The sequence below is a fragment of the Pseudophryne corroboree genome, chromosome 4, assembly GCF_028390025.1.
Source record: "Pseudophryne corroboree isolate aPseCor3 chromosome 4, aPseCor3.hap2, whole genome shotgun sequence".
NCBI lineage: Eukaryota > Metazoa > Chordata > Amphibia > Anura > Myobatrachidae > Pseudophryne > Pseudophryne corroboree.
This window is the reverse complement of record NC_086447.1, coordinates 597,533,419-597,551,482: the sequence shown is the minus strand read 5'-3', so window position 1 is coordinate 597,551,482 and position 18,064 is coordinate 597,533,419. Positions and strand designations below refer to the sequence as shown.

Below are 18,064 nucleotides of genomic sequence, written 5' to 3'. Positions count from 1 at the left end.
CCTTCTCTGTCTGGGCCTCAAATTCTGACAGTATCCCCTTGATGGCGGCAGGGCTGTTTCTAGCCAATTTGGCTCCCAGTGCGAGATTTAAAAATGCGCCCCCCCATGACATAAAAAAATGTGCCCCCCCCACCTAGATAAAAAAAACAACTTGCGCGCGCACCCGGCAAGGGGGTGTGGCCTCATCTAAATGGGTGTGGCCTCATTTAAATGGGCATGGCCTTGTCTGAAAAGACTACCTCACAATCCAGTTTTTGACCCTGCTCCAACAGATCACGACCACCACAAGATAAAAAAATTCTACCATATTAAACCCCACACAGTAATGCCCCCTGCACCATATTATGCCACACACCGCAATGCCCTTGATACAGTAAATCTCCACACTACGGCAGGCAAGAGTCCCCATTTCACACATTATGGCAGGTGTCTCCATTTTACACATTGAGAGAGAGAGAGAGAATACTTACACAGGCGATTACTGCTCTTCGGCCCGCCTCACCAGTCGCTCCTCGCGCCGGCCTTTCCCTCTTCCTAACTTGGATCCCCCTCTGTACTCCGCTCGGGGGGGTGGGAGTTACGCGGAGTGATGGGGTTGCGTCGTGACGTAACGACGCAACCGCGTCATTCCGTGAAACTCTACCCCCCCGAACGGGTTACTCGGGGAGAAATAGGAGGGGGAAGCAGGGAGCCACAGTTAGTGCCGCGGCGGGCGCCCAGTGCGGTTGCACTGCTCGCCTGCCCCAAGAAACGGCCCTGGATGGCGGCCCTGGTAACATAGCTAAAGTATTATTTAAAGTGTGAAAACGTTGCAGACTAGGGGAGACACTGTCGGACTGGGGCATGTAGGGGGGAATGCTATTGTAGAGGCCCATGCTTAAGGGTTTGGGCAGGCTCCAGTGGGGGCGTGTCCAGCCACCACAGAAGTTTGGCTAACCATTACAGAGTATATTTTTTGTGTCCAATGGTAAATATATAATAAACCATATTCTTGTAACATATAATGTAACATATGTATAATGCATAATTCAAGTGCACTTGGATACAGTCTGGAACCTGATCCCTAGAAGAGGAGGAGGGCCCACAGGAAGTGGGGCACAATGGTGGTTTCCCCTGTGGGCCAGTCCGACTCTGGGGGGAGAGGGTTGCATGTACATCAGTCATTTGCAGTAAGCTGCAGGGGCATAAACAGAACTTTGTGGGCCCCATAGCAACATAGGGAAGGGGACCCTGTCCCAATACCTCTCTGCAGCAGTCATTCATTTTAGGCCCCATAATAGTGCCCTAGTTCATTTTCTGAGACATAGTAGTGCCCTAGTTAATGTTATGATCTATAGTAGTGCCTTAATTTATTTTAGGAATCATAGTAATGCTTATTTTGTATGATGTCACACTGAAGGGCAGCCAGTACACATTATGCCACATAGTACCCCCAATTCACATTATGACATACTTTAGTGTCCCCAGTTCATATTATGCCACCATACAGTGCCCTCCATTTCATAGTGTGCAACATTACAGTGTCCTTGCTTTTAAATAATGCCACATTACAGTGCCCCCTTACCATTATAACATTCACTACACACACCCCTCACTGAAAATGTAATGTCACACAATTCCAGCTGGGCAATGTATCACACCCAATTGTTTAGCAGGCAAATGTGGGAAATTGGAATGCAACTTAAGCGTATGGGCCCCATGCACCCACTATATTATGCCCATGGTAGGCTAAACTCTGCTTGGTCATCCAAAGAATGAGAACAGAAATCAGCCTTTCCCATGACATAGCACATAAAGGGCCCGATTCAGTAAGGATTGCAAATTCTGATAAGTAGCAGAATATGCAAACCTTGTGATCGCATGCTGGGGGCCGCCATCGCAGGGCAAGGCCGCACAGCATGCTTACCCTGCTCCCCCCACCTTGATCAAGCAGAAATTGCGATCGCAACGCAATTTCTGCTTGATAGCAGAGATTAGGGTTGCCTCCTGCCGGCGCAGCTTAGCTTTGCCCGCAGGAGGCACACCACCATCTTTCTGATCACACGCAGTCGCCGTGATCACGCCCATGCCATGCCCCCCATTTTGATGATGCCGCCCTCGTTTCCCCGCCTCTGCCCCTGCAACAGTCCATCTGCGTCTAGGAAACGGAGCATTGCCGCCCCCCCTTCCCCGCCCCGCAAATGCCTCTGCCTGATTGATAGGTGGAGGCGTTCACATTTTGCGATCCAACCTTAATCAGCCCCAAAGTCCAGAAGATGTTGTGGCTAATTGAATCTAGCCCTAGGTATCGCAGCCATCAATAGATCATTAAGATTGAGTTGGAGGCAACTCAATGAAAAGTTGAAGATCTCAGAAAATGCTGTTTTATGCCCTACCGTAGGCAGGAGGTCTCAAACAGAAGGCCAGTTGAAGACAGAAGGGCATCCTGTCCCTGAAGAGAGACAGTTACTATAGTGACTGTCTTGCCAAACAACAAGCACCAGTATATGCTGGCAGACATGAATATGTTGGTACTTGTAGTTCTTCAAGCAACAGCAATCCCATACAGTTTATGGCTGCCAGGGATTACTGGAACCTGCTGTGCCACATATATACTTAAATACTTACAACTTTAATTACCTGAACACTCACTTTAATTGAATCAGGAGAAGTCACAAACTTCAGTGGCTCCTATATAAAACTTTTTGTTTTTCATGTCTCCAAAAGACCCCAGGACTTCAGATCTGTTGAAGTCACTTTTTCTAAATACAGATGCTCCTCACTTAATGACATATCTGTTTAACAACTGGTTGGACTTATGACCAGCTCTTCGACCAGGTGAAAATGTCACTTTCATTATTTTTTTTTGTACATCATTTTTATAGAGTTATAAAAAGTAAAACAAAGGTATCAATGTGGAGTTTCATTTAGACCTTTTCTTTATTCAGAATAAATTAAAACGATTACCTGTACTAAGTGTGCGACTCCTCGCTTAGCAGGCAATTTGTTTAATGACCTAGGGGTAAATTTACCTTAGTAAATGGGAGTTCTATTTAAGATGGGATGTTGCTCATAGCAACCGATCAGATTCCAGGTATTATCTTCTAGAAGGTGCTAAATAAATGAGAAGTAGAATCTGATTGGTTGCTATGGGCAACATCCCATCTTAAACAGAACTCCCATCATAGTAAATTTACCCCCTAGTCGTAGGAACAGAACTTGGGGAGTAATTCAGATCTGATTGTAGATGTGCTAAATTTAGCACATCTACAATCATTTACTCTGACATATAGGGGGACGCCCAGCACATGGCTAGTCCATGCCACATGTCAAGACCTACCCCTTCCTCCCCCTGCACAGGTGCACGGCGGCGATGCTTTTGCACCTGGCGAGTAGCTCCCTGCCAGTGCAGCTCCTGTGCACTGGCTGGTCACTACCTGCCGCCACCTGGGTCGCAGCGGCTGCATGATGTCACGCAGCGGCTGCGGCCCCAATGGTCCGGATATACCTGCGTTGTCCGGACCACGCCCCATCAACAGCGTTCTAATGCTGTTGGCACGTCCCTTCCCACCCCGCAACCGCCTCTGCCTGTCAATCAGGCAGAGACGATCGCAGCCTCTGCCTGATTGTTATGCTGTTAGCATCTCACTGGGCTCACGGGGTGCGCACGTGCAGTGGGCCCATAGGCAAACGCAGGGGGGTTTTCTGGTTGCCCGGAAACCCCCCTACTCTTGGCAATTGGCTCACATTTTGACAATAGCAACGGTATATAATATGATTACTAGAGCTGCTGCCACATCATGCAAGTTAAGAGACAGAGCAGAGCTGCTACACATGTCCAGTGGTGGCAGCTTCTTCTATCAAGTTTGCTGTGTGTGGATCTGAGTAATCAATCAGTGCACTGGACCAGAGAGTAGCTACCAGGAAGAAGAGACAGGAGCCTTATCATGAAGTGGAAGAATGTGTGCTTAGAAAGTGTAGTTTTGATTCCTTTGTGTCTACGTATTTATTTTTTATAGTATGTTTAACATTTTTTATGACCTCTTATCTTATTTACTGTATATTATTTAAATGTTTGATACAGTCTATACTATAAACCGTCTATAGTGTTACATATTAATACTGTATTTCATGTTCTGCAGAGTGGTAGACTGTGGATTACATTTGGAAACCCCCCTCTAGAAATCCTGCGTTTGCCACTGAGTAGGCCCACTACGCGAGCGCACTCCACATAGGGATTCAGACTGCGATCGCTGCCGTGATCCAGTCTGAATTAGGCCCTTTGGTTGTTAAGTGAGAAGCATCTGTACTGTATTTCTGAATGTGGTTTTGGAGCTTTACACTATTCTGCCTTCACTATGGTGTTTATTTTAATCAAATTCAGACAGAGAGCATAACCACCTCTACTTTCGAATAATCCCAATCAGATGTGATGATCTGAAGAATGGTGGTTATTATGCAATAGAGGAAATTGGTAAAACTGTAAATACAAATGATAAAATGCAATTACAAAAAGCGTAGATAGGATAAAGCAATGCAAACATATAGACATGTTGACCAGGATGTAATTAAGGGCCATGCGGGATTTAAACCATGCCTTGTTAATGATTTCCCCTTTAAAAAAAGTCTGAGTTTTGCCGGCATCCCATTAGGCCGCCGAACTCGGACTTCATTACATCTCGGCCGTGGAATGCTGAGAGACATGAACAAAGTATGCAAACATTACTTAATCACATGTGCAAAGGATTGGCTGCAGCTGGCATACATAACTGACTGTGATCTATGTTGGCAGCCTTAAGGGTCAGAGGGGGAGATGTACTAAGCAGTGATAAAAGTGGAGAAGAAAGCCAGTGGAGAAGTTGCCCATGGCAACCAATCAGCACTGTCGTAACATTTATAATTTGCATACTACAAAAGTATACAAAGCAGCTAATTGGTTGCCATGGGCAACTTGTCCACTGGCTCACTTCTCCACTTTTATCACTGCTTAGTACATGTCCCCCAGAGTTTCTTACCAATGGAATCTATATATTGAGCACATGTGTCTGGCTGGGAGGGAAGTAGAAAATGGATGCATCCAGTGAATTACCCAGAATACTCTGAGAATCTTGCTATGGTGGGCTGTAAGGTTCACAATTGTGACTAAGTTGAGCTGCTGGGTTTTGGCTTGAGATATTAGGAAGGAATTGGACAGGTTTAATAAAGGATCTACTCATTCATAGCCGTGGCAGTTTGGCTATTCAGGAACACCTGACAGGATGCTGTTTCAGGTGAGTAGAGCTGTAGAAGAAAAGATGGGAAGTTCATAATACTGAGGGCTCACTATTGCTGGGATGAGATTAACCAGTGAATATGGAAATGCTGCAATGGATTTGCAGTAGTCTGGGATAGGCTGTACCAGCAAATTGGGAAATGCTGCAAAGGAGTCGCAGGAGCAGCCCTTCAGGAAAGCTGAGATTGGCTGTACCAGCGAATTGGGAAATGCTGCAATGATGAACTAAGCCACCTTTCAGGATCACTGGGATTGGCTGTACCGGTGAAACTGGATATGATGTGATGATAAACTGAGCAGGCCTTCAGGATCACTGGGATTGGCTGTACCGGTGAAACTGGATATGATGTGATGATGAACTGAGCAGCCCTTCAGGATCACTGGGATTGGCTGTACCGGTGAATCTGGATATGCTGCAATGATGAACTGAGCAACCCTTCAGAATCACTGGAATTGGCTGTACTGGTGAATCTGGATATGCTGCGATGATGAAGCTGAGCAGCTATACAGGTTAGCTCAGGAAGCCAGGTAGTGCTAGAGATGGAAACTGCACTTGTCTAGAATCCAGCAGGAGACGCAGAAGTTCAGCAGGTTGATAGACAACAAACCACTGGTGATTTGCCTGTGTTGGGATTCAGGATTTATACCCCTGGCTTGCTGCTGATTGGTGGTGATAATCACATGACTGTGAAATGGTTCCTGATTGGACTCTGTGCAGAACTGTCATGGCGCCGTCTATGATTGGTTTTGGATGGAACTGCCGGCGTGGAGTGGGCAGTGGAGACCGACAATGGGCGCCAGGCCTGGGAGCACTGATAATGGAGATACAGCACAGGACATCAGATGAATCAGCGGATGAAGGGCAGTGCCTCAGAGTGTGGCACAGGTAAGAGAAAGCACGTCTGGGTAGTGCTGAATGAATACCTCTGTTTTGTGACAGTGCAGAGCTAATCAGTGCCTTTATTTTATAGTTCTAAACTACAGTGTTGTAGTAAGGATTGTGGGCATTTTGGTACAAGTAAGCATTTAATAGAACAAATAGCAATTGTTTAGATTCGATAAGATTATTAAATAACAGGTGAGGGTGGCCATGGAATAACTTGATATATGTAAACCATTGCAATTCAGTTTCATTTACTTTAGTGACTATGAGTAAAGAAAACCAAGCAGTTGTGTCAGCGCTGTATGTAAAAGCTAAAAGAATAATAATCCTTATCACCTGTACACCACCTACATTAATGCTACATGCTATATTGTTGTGTAAGTAACACCAAGATAAAATACAGGCCAACCATCACAGGGCCAATACCGTGCATATACATTGTATTGTGTGTTCAATAGGTATTTTGCCAATTTAGTAATAATATTTTTTTTCTCAATAGCAACCAGATAGAGCAAAATCTGTGCAAACTGAAAACTGCCAAAAGAAATGATATTGTGTTAGATGATACTGTACGCAGGCAGTGACAACAAATGTGATGGTGACATTTAACAGCAGGTGTAACACTTTTCTTCCCCTTGTTATTTGAAGCCTTTAATTAGTTCAAGCTGCTTCCTTCCTTCATAGGGTGTTAGAACTTGCTCGTTCATATTACAGGAAGCAATTTGCTGTGTACAGTATTTAGCTGAAATTATGTAGTTCAAATGTATATTTCACTCTGTACCTCTCATCTTTGTCTTCTTAAAGATAATTGATAAAAGCAAGAGGGATCCGTCAGAGGAAATAGAAATTCTTCTGAGATATGGACAACATCCAAACATCATTACTTTAAAGGATGTAAGTGTGTCTTTTACTAAACTTGCTCTTATTGCACTATATTCTTGACTTCAAATAGATGATTATTATGTTAACGTGATTCCTTACAGCTGGCACTTAAAGTTAATGTAAACATTAGCAAAATAAATGGTTATGTAATTAACAACCATTTTTCAAAGCTATTTCAGTAGTATTCAGTGGTGCAAGAAATTTGCGCACCCAAAAAAAAAAAAAATGGGCATGGCCACACATCATTACGGGCATGACCATTTTCTTTGTACACAGGGGGCATAAACTGTGAATTGCTCTGCAGTGCAGCTAAGGATGCCCTCCCCCATACACACACACACACACACACACACACACACACACACACACACACACACACACACACACACACACACACACACACTGGTGTAAGGCAGTGACGTGCGGTGAGGCCAGTGAATGGTGAGGCACTGGCTGATTTTTATTTACCCCCCCCAAAAAAAAAAAAAAAATCATTGGGTTCCACCTATTTAACCAAAACCAGCACTAGGCTGAACCAGCCAGGGGGGAATAATGCTGTAGCAGGGGAGACACTCAGTGTGGGGTCCCCCTGCCATAGCAAAATCAGTCAGCCCAGGGTTGGCATTCCTCAGAAAGTGGGGACCCCAAAAATTTAAATGAGGTCCCCCCTCCTGAGTAACAAAAAGCACTGGACTGAAAGCCCAGTGCTATGCCCTGCACCCCTGGTGGTGGTGGGTGCGGGGTTCATTACATACTAATATTGTTCTTTACAGTCAGCCTACAGGTCCCAGCAAGCCTGCCCCAGCATGCCGGCACTTGGAGAACCACAAGTGCCAGCATGCCTGGACATTAAGGGCCAGATAGCACCCGTAGTCCACCTGTAAAGAAAATATTGAAATAAAAACACAACACCTAATGTTTAAATCGTTTATTAAGCTGTACCTTCACCTGGGGGCGGCAGCCTTTAAGCTCTTTTTCATGGCCACTGCCACCCCAGGGCTTCCGGCGTCTTCTATCTTTGGAAGCTCTTGCCTGCTCCCTATCCGCCGCCGGACTGACCGCCGCTGCCTCGCTGCTGGTTTACATAAGCCAGTTGAGGGGGCAGGGTGATAACGCGGCGAGACATGATTGGTTCACGGTGGCCATTTTGAATTTCAAAAATGACGCTGAGGCGCCATTTTTGAAATGGGAAGCCGGCTCTCCACTGCTGAACTCTGCAGAATGGCTGGCATGGACTGGATCCTCTCGGATCCAGGTCTGCCGCCAGCCACCATTTCTCCGCTGGGTCCCGCCGCCACGAATGCTAGCCATGTCATGCCGCCGCATGTGTCCGCTGGCCAGAGGATCCACTGGTCCAATCGCATCTGCGGGACTGACAGGGGCGTGCATTCATGTGGGCTGAATGCACACTCCTGTCAAGAGGCACATACAGTATACTGGGGCCGCTTCACCGTACTTTTCAATGGGCTTTTACAGCCCATGGCTTGGCTCTGCCCCCTGCTACCCGAACTTTAGTGTTAGCAGCAGGAGGCACCTCTCCCGCTGCCTCCTTCCCCAATTTGCACAGATTTTTTTTGGGGGAAATTATTAAAATAATAAAAGAAGATATCTATCACAGAATCTGTTTTATAAATATCTTCTTTGTATTATTTTAATCATTTTGACAGCATGTCCGCGGTGTAAGGGATGAGGGGAAGTGTATGTGGGATCAGTAATACAGAGACTCTCTAAGGCGTCTATTGATTTTTTGTGATTACCTTTACACAACCAATAAGCTAGCTTATCTCTAAAATAATGACACAGAAAAAATAAGACACAGACAACAACTGCGCAAGTTTAAAAGGTCATTAAATATTTATTAAGTGGAATGACCCTTCTGGTAAGAGATGGCAAGGAAAACGCTTTATGACCAGCTCTAGCCAATTGATGTTATATAATAATGGCGGCATCTAAACGCCCCTACTTCTATAATATGAGGCAACTAAAATGCCTCATCTGGCTAAAAGCATAACCTGCATTGAGAAGGCAACACCACCCTTCACTATGGCATAGCGTGACCGTTTCCTACAGAAAATGCCCATCGTCCCCCCATACGGGCAGAACTCACTAGCTATCCTTGGAAAGGGTAGGTGCCCCTCAAAGACCACTTATGCCACATGTGGTCGCTGGTCAAAAGCGCCTTCCCGCCACTGCCAGGTTCTAACCCCATTGATAAAATGGCCCAACAGAACCGCAGCCCACCATCCAGCACCGAAAAAACTACAAACTGGAACTAGACCATACAGAAAAAATAGTCCGAAGAAAAACCTCCAACCCAGCCTCAGACAAATGGACCCCGTCCCTACTAAAATACAAAGGATTCTCAGTCAACAGCAACGGGTGCCGCAAGGCAAAACCACCTCTAGCCTTAACGAATTTAGAAACTGTGAAATTAACCTTCTTCCGTGCCTTATCAATGGCAATCAGGCTGATAGAACCCCTCCACTGCATCCTAGGAACTATGTCTGACCACACAACACAAACATCGGGCGCATAAGCGACACAAATCCTCCTTGACCTAAAGCGTCAACTTAATACCTTTCCTCTGGCCTATGTCGTTACCACCTAGGTGAAGAATAACAAAGTCTGGACGACTCCAACACTGCTCTTTTTCACAAAGCAACAACAATAAACCTGACCACCGTAAACCCCTAACACCGAGCCGCCTAACAACTCAGCGGCCCGTGCAGCTAAGGGGTGATTCTCCGCCCAAAAAATTTAGAAATGGCCCACCATCCAAACCTGGGAAGATGAAAAATTAGGGGCTGTAAAAGAGAATAACCTGTTAGCATGTATGACTAAAAAGGAAACACAACTAAATAATAACAGCAGAAAAACTGACCCAAGTAAAGGCGAAAACTTTTTAAAAACCCCTGGTGGACTTGTAGGACAGTCAAGTGTAATTAGCCCACTAACGGAGGAAAAATTTGAAAAAAAAAATATTCCTTCACGCCCCCAGATCCGGAATGCTAGCCGTTCCAAATCTGGCGGGCAAACAACGTTTCTGGGTCAACGCCAATGGGCGCACATCACAACTTATCAACACGAACATACGACTTATAATCAGGGAATTCCACTAGCCCAAGTAGCCGCCCCTATTCAAAATGAATGCGTTCCGTAGTCCGCCATATTAAGCCCTAATTGCGTCAAGCAATGTTTAAAAACAGCAGTGAACTGGAAACGAGTAAGAGGCAAAGAGTTAGAGTGCAGCAAAAATTGAACGCCGGCCACCGACCTGGTGGGCAAATAAGCCTGTGTTAAGCTAACGGGGCACAGATCAACTTCGGGGTATGCTTTCAGCGATACCCACTTTCCCCGGCCTAATTGATCTGTCTTGGACCGGGCAATCTTACACATGATCAGCCCATCACAGCAGACCACGTTCTTGAAAAGAATCCCAGTGTCAGAGGAAAACTTGTTAACGGCCACCAGGTCGCTAATCCTCAAAGCGCCAAAAAAGGCAAAAGAAAATGCCACTCTAAACAAAGATGCCTTAAACTTGTTTCCCGCCACGGTAGAAAGCGCAACCAACAACTCCCACAACAAACGCAGGTCAAACGGCCTGCGCGCATCAGCAACTGAGGGGGTCTCCCTGGCCCACCCTCTCAACACCTTATCCAGGATGAATGACTTCATGGGGTCAACTGTCCCTAGTAACCTAGCGTGAAAGGATATACCCGCGATGGATTTGGACATAGCCGCCCTGGATCTGCCCCGTTAATAATGGCCCCACACGTACTCGAGGAAGCAATCCTCCACAGACTTACCAGCAACTAAGTGAGAAGTCTGATAGGATTCCCAATCCCTCCAAGCCGTGGCGTAGGCCCGCGAGGTAGAAGATGCCAACGATCTCACTGCCAATAACCTCAGGCCTGTTCTACAATCTGCCAGACAGAATGCGGACAAGTCAGACTGAGAGCCGAGGCTCCCGAGGCTAACTCCCGAAACCTCCGGAAATTGAAACGCTATAAAGCATCCGCAATACCGTTGTCAACACTGGGAACGTGTCTGGCCGTGAAGCTGATGTTAAATCTCAAACAGATCAAGACCAGGTGGCGCAGCAAATGTAAAGCCTGAGGGGAGGAGGATCTAAGATTGTTTACCGCATGAACCACCCCCAAATTGTCGCTCCAAGAAATTATTGTCTGATTAGCCAATCGAGGCGACCACAATTCGGCCACCACAATGATTGGGAACAATTCGAGCAACAGCAAATTAGCAGTGAAACCTTGCGCTACCCAAGACCGGGGCCAAGGATCAACACACCACTCGCCCTGGAAAAAGGCACCAAAGCCCGAGGAACCCACAGCATTAGTAAAGAGCTGGAGATGGGGGCTGGATACTGGAGGAACACTTTAATAGGGAGTTGTTATGGCCCATAACAACTCTCTATTAAAGTGTTCCAAAAATGACGCCCAAGTTCTAAGGTCGTCCTTAATCTCCCGAGACAGGCGGATGGTGTGATGCGGCTTGTTCACCCCAGCGGTGGCCCTCTCCAATTTCCAGCAAAAAACCCTGCCCATTGGTATGACCCTACAGGCAAAATTGAAGGAACCCAACAGGGACTGAACCTAACGGAGCCTGACCCTGGTCATGGCCAAATAATCTCCAATCAAAATCAACAGCTTATGGATCTTGTCTTCGGGAATACGACAACAACCCACAGCCGTGTCAACTTCGATAACGAGATAGGAAAGGCAACATGTAGGGCCCTCAGTCTTGTCCGCCGCGATGGGAACTCCCAAACTCCGAAACAAAGCGGAGGCAGACCACAATGCGTGCAGGCAAACCTCAATATCTCTGGGGCCTATAAAGAGAAAGTCGTCTAAATAGTGAGCAATACCGGCATGACTTGTGCTCTCCTGGACGCACCAGTGTAAAAAACTACTGAATTTCTCAAAATAGGCACTAGAAATAGAACACCCCATGGGCAAGCTCGTCAATGTAATAGGACCCATCTAATCGGAAACCCATGAACCGAAATGAACCGGGGTAAAGAGAGGAGCCAGACAGCCGACTCGATGTCCAGCTTAGCCAGCAAGGCACGTTCACCAAATCCCCGAACCAGCTCAAGAGCTTCGTCGAAAAGTTGATAACGCACCCTACAGTACTCATCAGGAATGGCATCATTAACGGAACGCATCCGGCCCAATTCCACCTCCGCGTCCATCTTCTGCCAAGCCACTTGCTGCGAATCCAGAGCAGACTGCAAATTCCTGCGGGACACTACAAAAACTAAATCGGGTATGGGCAACTTGAAACCGTAATGAAAACCGTCAAATAAGAACCCGGCAACGGCAGAATGTGGGTAAAACACCAGTCACTTCGACAGTTCCCACACAATTATGGGTGAAGGGGCTTTACTGAGCACTATTGGTGGGGTCCCCCTGATCGGCAGGATTGGACTTACAGTCCTTGGCAGGGTGGCCCGCTCCGCAAATTCTACAGGAGTGGCGAAAATGGCATTTCGCTCCCCTGTCGCACTTGGAGTCATTATCGCGAAACATTTACCCTTACCTGAGGAGCCTGTACCCCTCTTGCCACCAGAAAAAAACCTTTTTTGAAAGGGGCCTCGACCTGCTGCCTGTCCTGGTTGGTGACCTCCAACCAAACCTCCACACCCTTACAACCCAAAGGCAGGACTTGGTATCGTGCTGCCTCCACGCGTAACCTTTATACTGTATTAGGGATTCGTTGACCAAAAACAAATACTTCACAACATTATTTTATTCTCCCTGCCTGCTGTCTAAGTAGCAGGCTGAAAAAAAATCAAGAAACTGCTCAACCATGGTTGATAGTTACGAAAGGAATTTTCGCTGGAGGCCACTTTCCTTCTTAGCCACAGCATGAGCCCTTTTCCTCTCTGCTGTGATTGTAAAGACGTCTACAAATGTTCCCTTTTTAATCCTATCCTTCAAACTTTTTCTCAAACCCCTAGTGACTGCCGTGTTAGCGCAGTGGATCATGTCAGAGAAACCAGGCACCTCGGGCGGCGCCTTGGCTCTCCGTGGATGCTTGGATCCACCTAGCTCCTTCCTAACCGCCCGAGCCACCAGCCTTGCCATCTTGTGCGGGCGCGTGGGAGAGACAGACTGGTCGCTGCCAGCAGAGGACCCAGAAGAAGAGACAACAGAGGAGCAGTCAAAAACGTCACACTCACCATCAGCAGAAGGGCCAGCCGGCGAATCCGGAGCTGGCACCATCACCGAACCACTCGCCATGCTGCCTTGTCCAGCACTGGTACCCAAAGCCGACACCGCATTCGAAACCGGGACCTCCGCAGCCGGGGGAGCCCTGTCCATACTGGTCAGATGATTCCCTCCGTGAGCCTGCAGCAACTCATGAGACCCGTGATCTCCATAGTCAGTCACCTTGGGAGAAAAGGAGGGGTTAAGTACCTGGAGTTCCGCAGTGGCGCCAACCGGGGCACCTGTCACCGCTGGAGAGCTCACAAGCGGAACGGGCCAGGGCAGCAATGCTATTGCAGGGACAGGGAGAGGAGAACCAGAGCTGCCGGACAGGGCAGGATGCGAAGCGCCAGTAGTCATATCATAAGTCGTCCGAACTGGGCCCAAAAAAAGTAGGTGGCCACCCCGCCTGATATGGACCCCCGGGTATCGGAAGGGGGCACCGGGTTGCTGGTAAAATGGAGGAACGGCAAACGGGGAACTGCCCACTTGTGCTGAACCCGGATAATACCCGGGCGGTCCTAGAGGCTGCGACATATTAAACGACCACGTGGGAGGTGCCACTTGCCCAGGAGGTAACAGGGACGGAAAATATGGGGAAACGGCCGACGGCATGGACCCATGGAAACCCTGCTGTCGAGACGTAGGAATGACTGGGAAAGACTGGGAAGAAAGCATCCCGGCAGACAAAAAATTCTGATAAACCAACCCAGGGTTCGGTACCAGGGGGGGTTGCCCAGGCATGCCGACGTTAGATGACACCACTGACTGGGTGGATATAAAATGCAGTACGCTTGTTTGACCAGCGGGAGGCACTGTTATGCCTCCCAACATGTGCCTAAGGATGGAACTGGCAGCATGGCCACTCGCATTCACATGGAGCAGAACCCCCTGGCCAGTAGTGGCAGCGGGCCTGCTGGTGCAGCCAGTGGGAGCCACAGGAGATCAGCACTAGTAAAACCAGCCGCCTGGGTCGCGGCATAATAGACTGTAACACACTAGATAGACTGAATTACAAAAACAATTCAGAGCACTGGAAAGAACAGATGCGAGAATAAACCAGAGAGAAAGCAAAGGAGGACAGTAGGAAGTGTCAGGGACAGAAAATGAAAAGACAAGGGGAGACCACTTACCTGCTCTTTCCAGGCAGTGAAAAGGAAGTGCTGCTGCTGTCTCTATCTATATATACCCTTCTCATGTTACTTCCCCTACCTACCCTGGTAGGCTAAACAAAACATAACCAACACCCCTAAAGGGGGAGCTAATCTAACTAGCAAAAGCTTTGTCCATTAACTCATCACAAACCAAAGACCCCTTATATAATTTCATACCTATACAGCCCTTATTTACTCACATCACCCTCTATTAAAAGTCCATTGTGCCATGTTATTGCCCCATAATGACTTTATAGTGATGTCAGGCTGTATACAATCAGTCTCAGTCTCAGATGACCTACTGGAAATGTCATTTGGTCACTCAGCAATTACACAGAATGTCACCTATTAAATCCAGGTCTATTTGCAAAATGTCAAATAATAACTTAGTATTTGACATTTTGCAAATACTGTAGACCTGCATTTATCATAATAATAATAATAATAATAATAATAATAATAATAATAATAATAATAATAAATAGGCTCTGATTGCTGTGGCCGGGTTAGATAGATACACACAGACAGGTACATACATTCACCATTACCAGTGTCACATCTCCAGACAAGGGCTTTCTGTAGTGTAGAATAATGAGCAACCTCCGTCACCATCTGAGCCTAGGACTCGGAGGAGGCAATAGTTGAGGAGGAATTCAGCAAGGGATTAGGGAAGTGCGCCCAGCCCCCAGGCTTCTCTTCACTCCAGCCACGGGAGCGTGATGATGTCACCTTCGTGCTTCAGCAGCCCTGAAAAAGTAGGAGGTGCTGTCACACATGGTCTTGCTCGGTGGTGAGGTTTGGCAGGAATGGGCACTAATGACGGCTACAAAGTGAGCAGGTGGTACAGCGCACAGACAGCGATCTTCTTTATTGTGTGCCATACTGGAGTGTACTGCCACTCTTGCAGCACTGGTAGTGTTACTTCAAATATTTCAAAACCAGTGGTGTATTAAAATGGATGCAGGGTGTGCGGTTCACATGGGCCCAGGAGTCATGGGGGTCCAACACCACCCACCCTACATCCAGAACTGTAACAGCTGGTGCCCTATTTATAGCGCTCTTTCTGGGGCAAGCACACAAAATTTGGTTTCCAGCTTCTTTTAAAAGATAGCAAAGTTTTTGGCCAGAGATCAATGGCATATCTATAATGGGTGCTACGTACACAGGCCCCTGGGTCCAGGGAAGCCCACACCATAAATCCAGCACACATGACCCAGCGGCCATTTTTCCAGTGATTTGCACATGTGCAGTACAGATGTCCTTGGGAACAAGGCGTGGGCACATAGCCAGAGTCTGCTTTGCTGGCAGTGAGGAGGGGGCCACATGGAGCATGCTCAAATGCCCTCTCCTCTCTTCGACCGTCGCCAGCTACATATATCCAGTCAAAAAACTACAACACTGGCCCATAAAATATTACATGTCCTCATTATGTGCAAGTTTATAACATTTAAAAAAGTATATTGTCATGTTCTGAATATGGCAAGAAAGATGGTTTATAAGAAGAGGAAATAAGCATGTGATTGCACAAATGGTGCAGTTATAATTTAGATTACTCCCTATATTTAGACAATTTAGAGTAGAGTGTTCACATGCTCATAATCCACATTTACTGTAAATATACAGGTCTATGATGATGGAAAGTATGTCTACCTGGTGATGGAGCTAATGAGAGGAGGAGAACTTCTGGACAAAATACTTAGTGAGAAATATTTTTCAGAGCGAGAAGCAAGTGATGTGCTTTACGTTATAACTAAGACTGTGGATTACCTCCACACACAAGGGGTAAGTATTTGTTTATGTCATGTACACATATAGTACATTCATTAATATATACACATGCCGCAAAAAGTCGGTCACAAAGATCTTATTGTTCCTACTGTCTCTAAACAGACAAAATCATTTTGCTTACAGTAACCATATTAAGACATCCAAATAAAAATATTTTTACAAAATATTACAATATTAAACATTATTTGTAATATTATGTATATTCTATGCCTTTTGGAGCATTTATTTTATGTCTATGGTATACTTGTTCTGGGTGTAGATTATTGAAATTATAGACCATACAGTTTGGTACAACAATATAGTTTTGTGATGGAAATGATCTTTCCTGCTCAGACTCCATTGTCAGGAATATTGCTTAGTCTCCATTGTCAGGGATATTGCGCAGACTCCATTGTCAGGGATACTGCTTAGGCTCCATTGTCAGGAATATTGCTTAGTCTCCATTGTCAGGGATATTGCACAGACTCCATTGTCAGGGATACTGCTTAGGCTCCATTGTCAGGGATACTGCTTAGGCTCCATTGCCAGGGATACTGCTTAGGCTCCATTGCCAGGGATACTGCTTAGGCTCCATTGTCAGGGATACTGCTTAGGCTCCATTGTCAGGAATACTGCTTAGGCTCCATTGTCAGGGATACTGCTTAGGCTCCATTGTCAGGGATACTGCTTAGGCTCCATTGTCAGGGATACTGCTTAGGCTCCATTGTCAGGAATATTGCTTAGTCTCCATTGTCAGGGATATTGCGCAGACTCCATTGTCAGGGATACTGCTTAGGCTCCATTGCCAGGGATACTGCTTAGGCTCCATTGCCAGGGATACTGCTTAGGCTCCATTGTCAGGGATACTGCTTAGGCTCCATTGTCAGGGATACTGCTTAGGCTCCATTGTCAGGGATACTGCTTAGGCTCCATTGTTAGGGATACTGCTTAGGCTCCATTGTCAGGGATATTGCTTAGGCTCCATTGTCAGGAATACTGCTTAGGCTCCATTGTCAGGAATATTGCTTAGGCTCCATTGTCAGGGATACTGCTTAGGCTCCATTGTCAGGGATACTGCTTAGGCTCCATTGTCAGGGATACTGCTTAGGCACCATTGTCAGGGATATTGCTTAGGCTCCATTGTCAGGGATATTGCTTAGGCTCCATTGCCAGGGATACTGCTTAGGCTCCATTGTCAGGGCTCCATTGCCATGGATACTGCTTAGGCTCCATTGCCAGGGATACTGCTTAGGCTCCATTGTCAGGGATACTGCTTAGGCTCCATTGTCAGGGATACTGCTTAGGCTCCATTGTCAGGAATATTGCTTAGTCTCCATTGTCAGGGATACTGCTTAGGCTCCATTGTCAGGGATACTGCTTAGGCTCCATTGTCAGGGATACTGCTTAGGCTCCATTGTCAGGAATATTGCTTAGTCTCCATTGTCAGGGATATTGCGCAGACTCCATTGTCAGGGATATGGCTTAGGCTCCATTGTCAGGGATACTGCTTAGGCTCCATTGTCAGGGATACTGCTTAGGCTCCATTGTCAGGGATACTGCTTAGGCTCCATTGTCAGGGATATTGCTTAGGCTCCATTGTCAGGGATATTGCTTAGGCTCCTAGGCTCCATTGCCAGGGATACTGCTTAGGCTCCATTGTCAGGGCTCCATTGCCAGGGATACTGCTTAGGCTCCATTGCCAGGGATACTGCTTAGGCTCTATTGTCAGGGATACTGCTTAGGCTCCATTGTCAGGGATACTGCTTAGGCTTCATTGTCAGGAATATAGCTTAGTCTCCATTGTCACGAATATTGCTTAGGCTCCATTGTCAGGGATACTGCTTAGGCTCCATTGTCAGGAATATTGCTTAGTCTCCATTGTCAGGGATACTGCTTAGGC

General features: G+C 46.7%; 1 protein-coding gene across 1 annotated transcript in view; it reads left to right on the top strand.

Annotated features, from left to right (window-relative positions):
• RPS6KA2 (ribosomal protein S6 kinase A2) overlaps nt 1-18,064 on the top strand; it is a 349,845-nt gene that overhangs the window by 188,903 nt on the left and 142,878 nt on the right. Inside the window, exons 15-16 of the mRNA XM_063917551.1 lie at nt 6,939-7,028; nt 16,021-16,179. Of these exons, the coding sequence (XP_063773621.1) occupies nt 6,939-7,028; nt 16,021-16,179 (249 nt within the window). The remainder of the gene's footprint in view (nt 1-6,938; nt 7,029-16,020; nt 16,180-18,064) is intronic.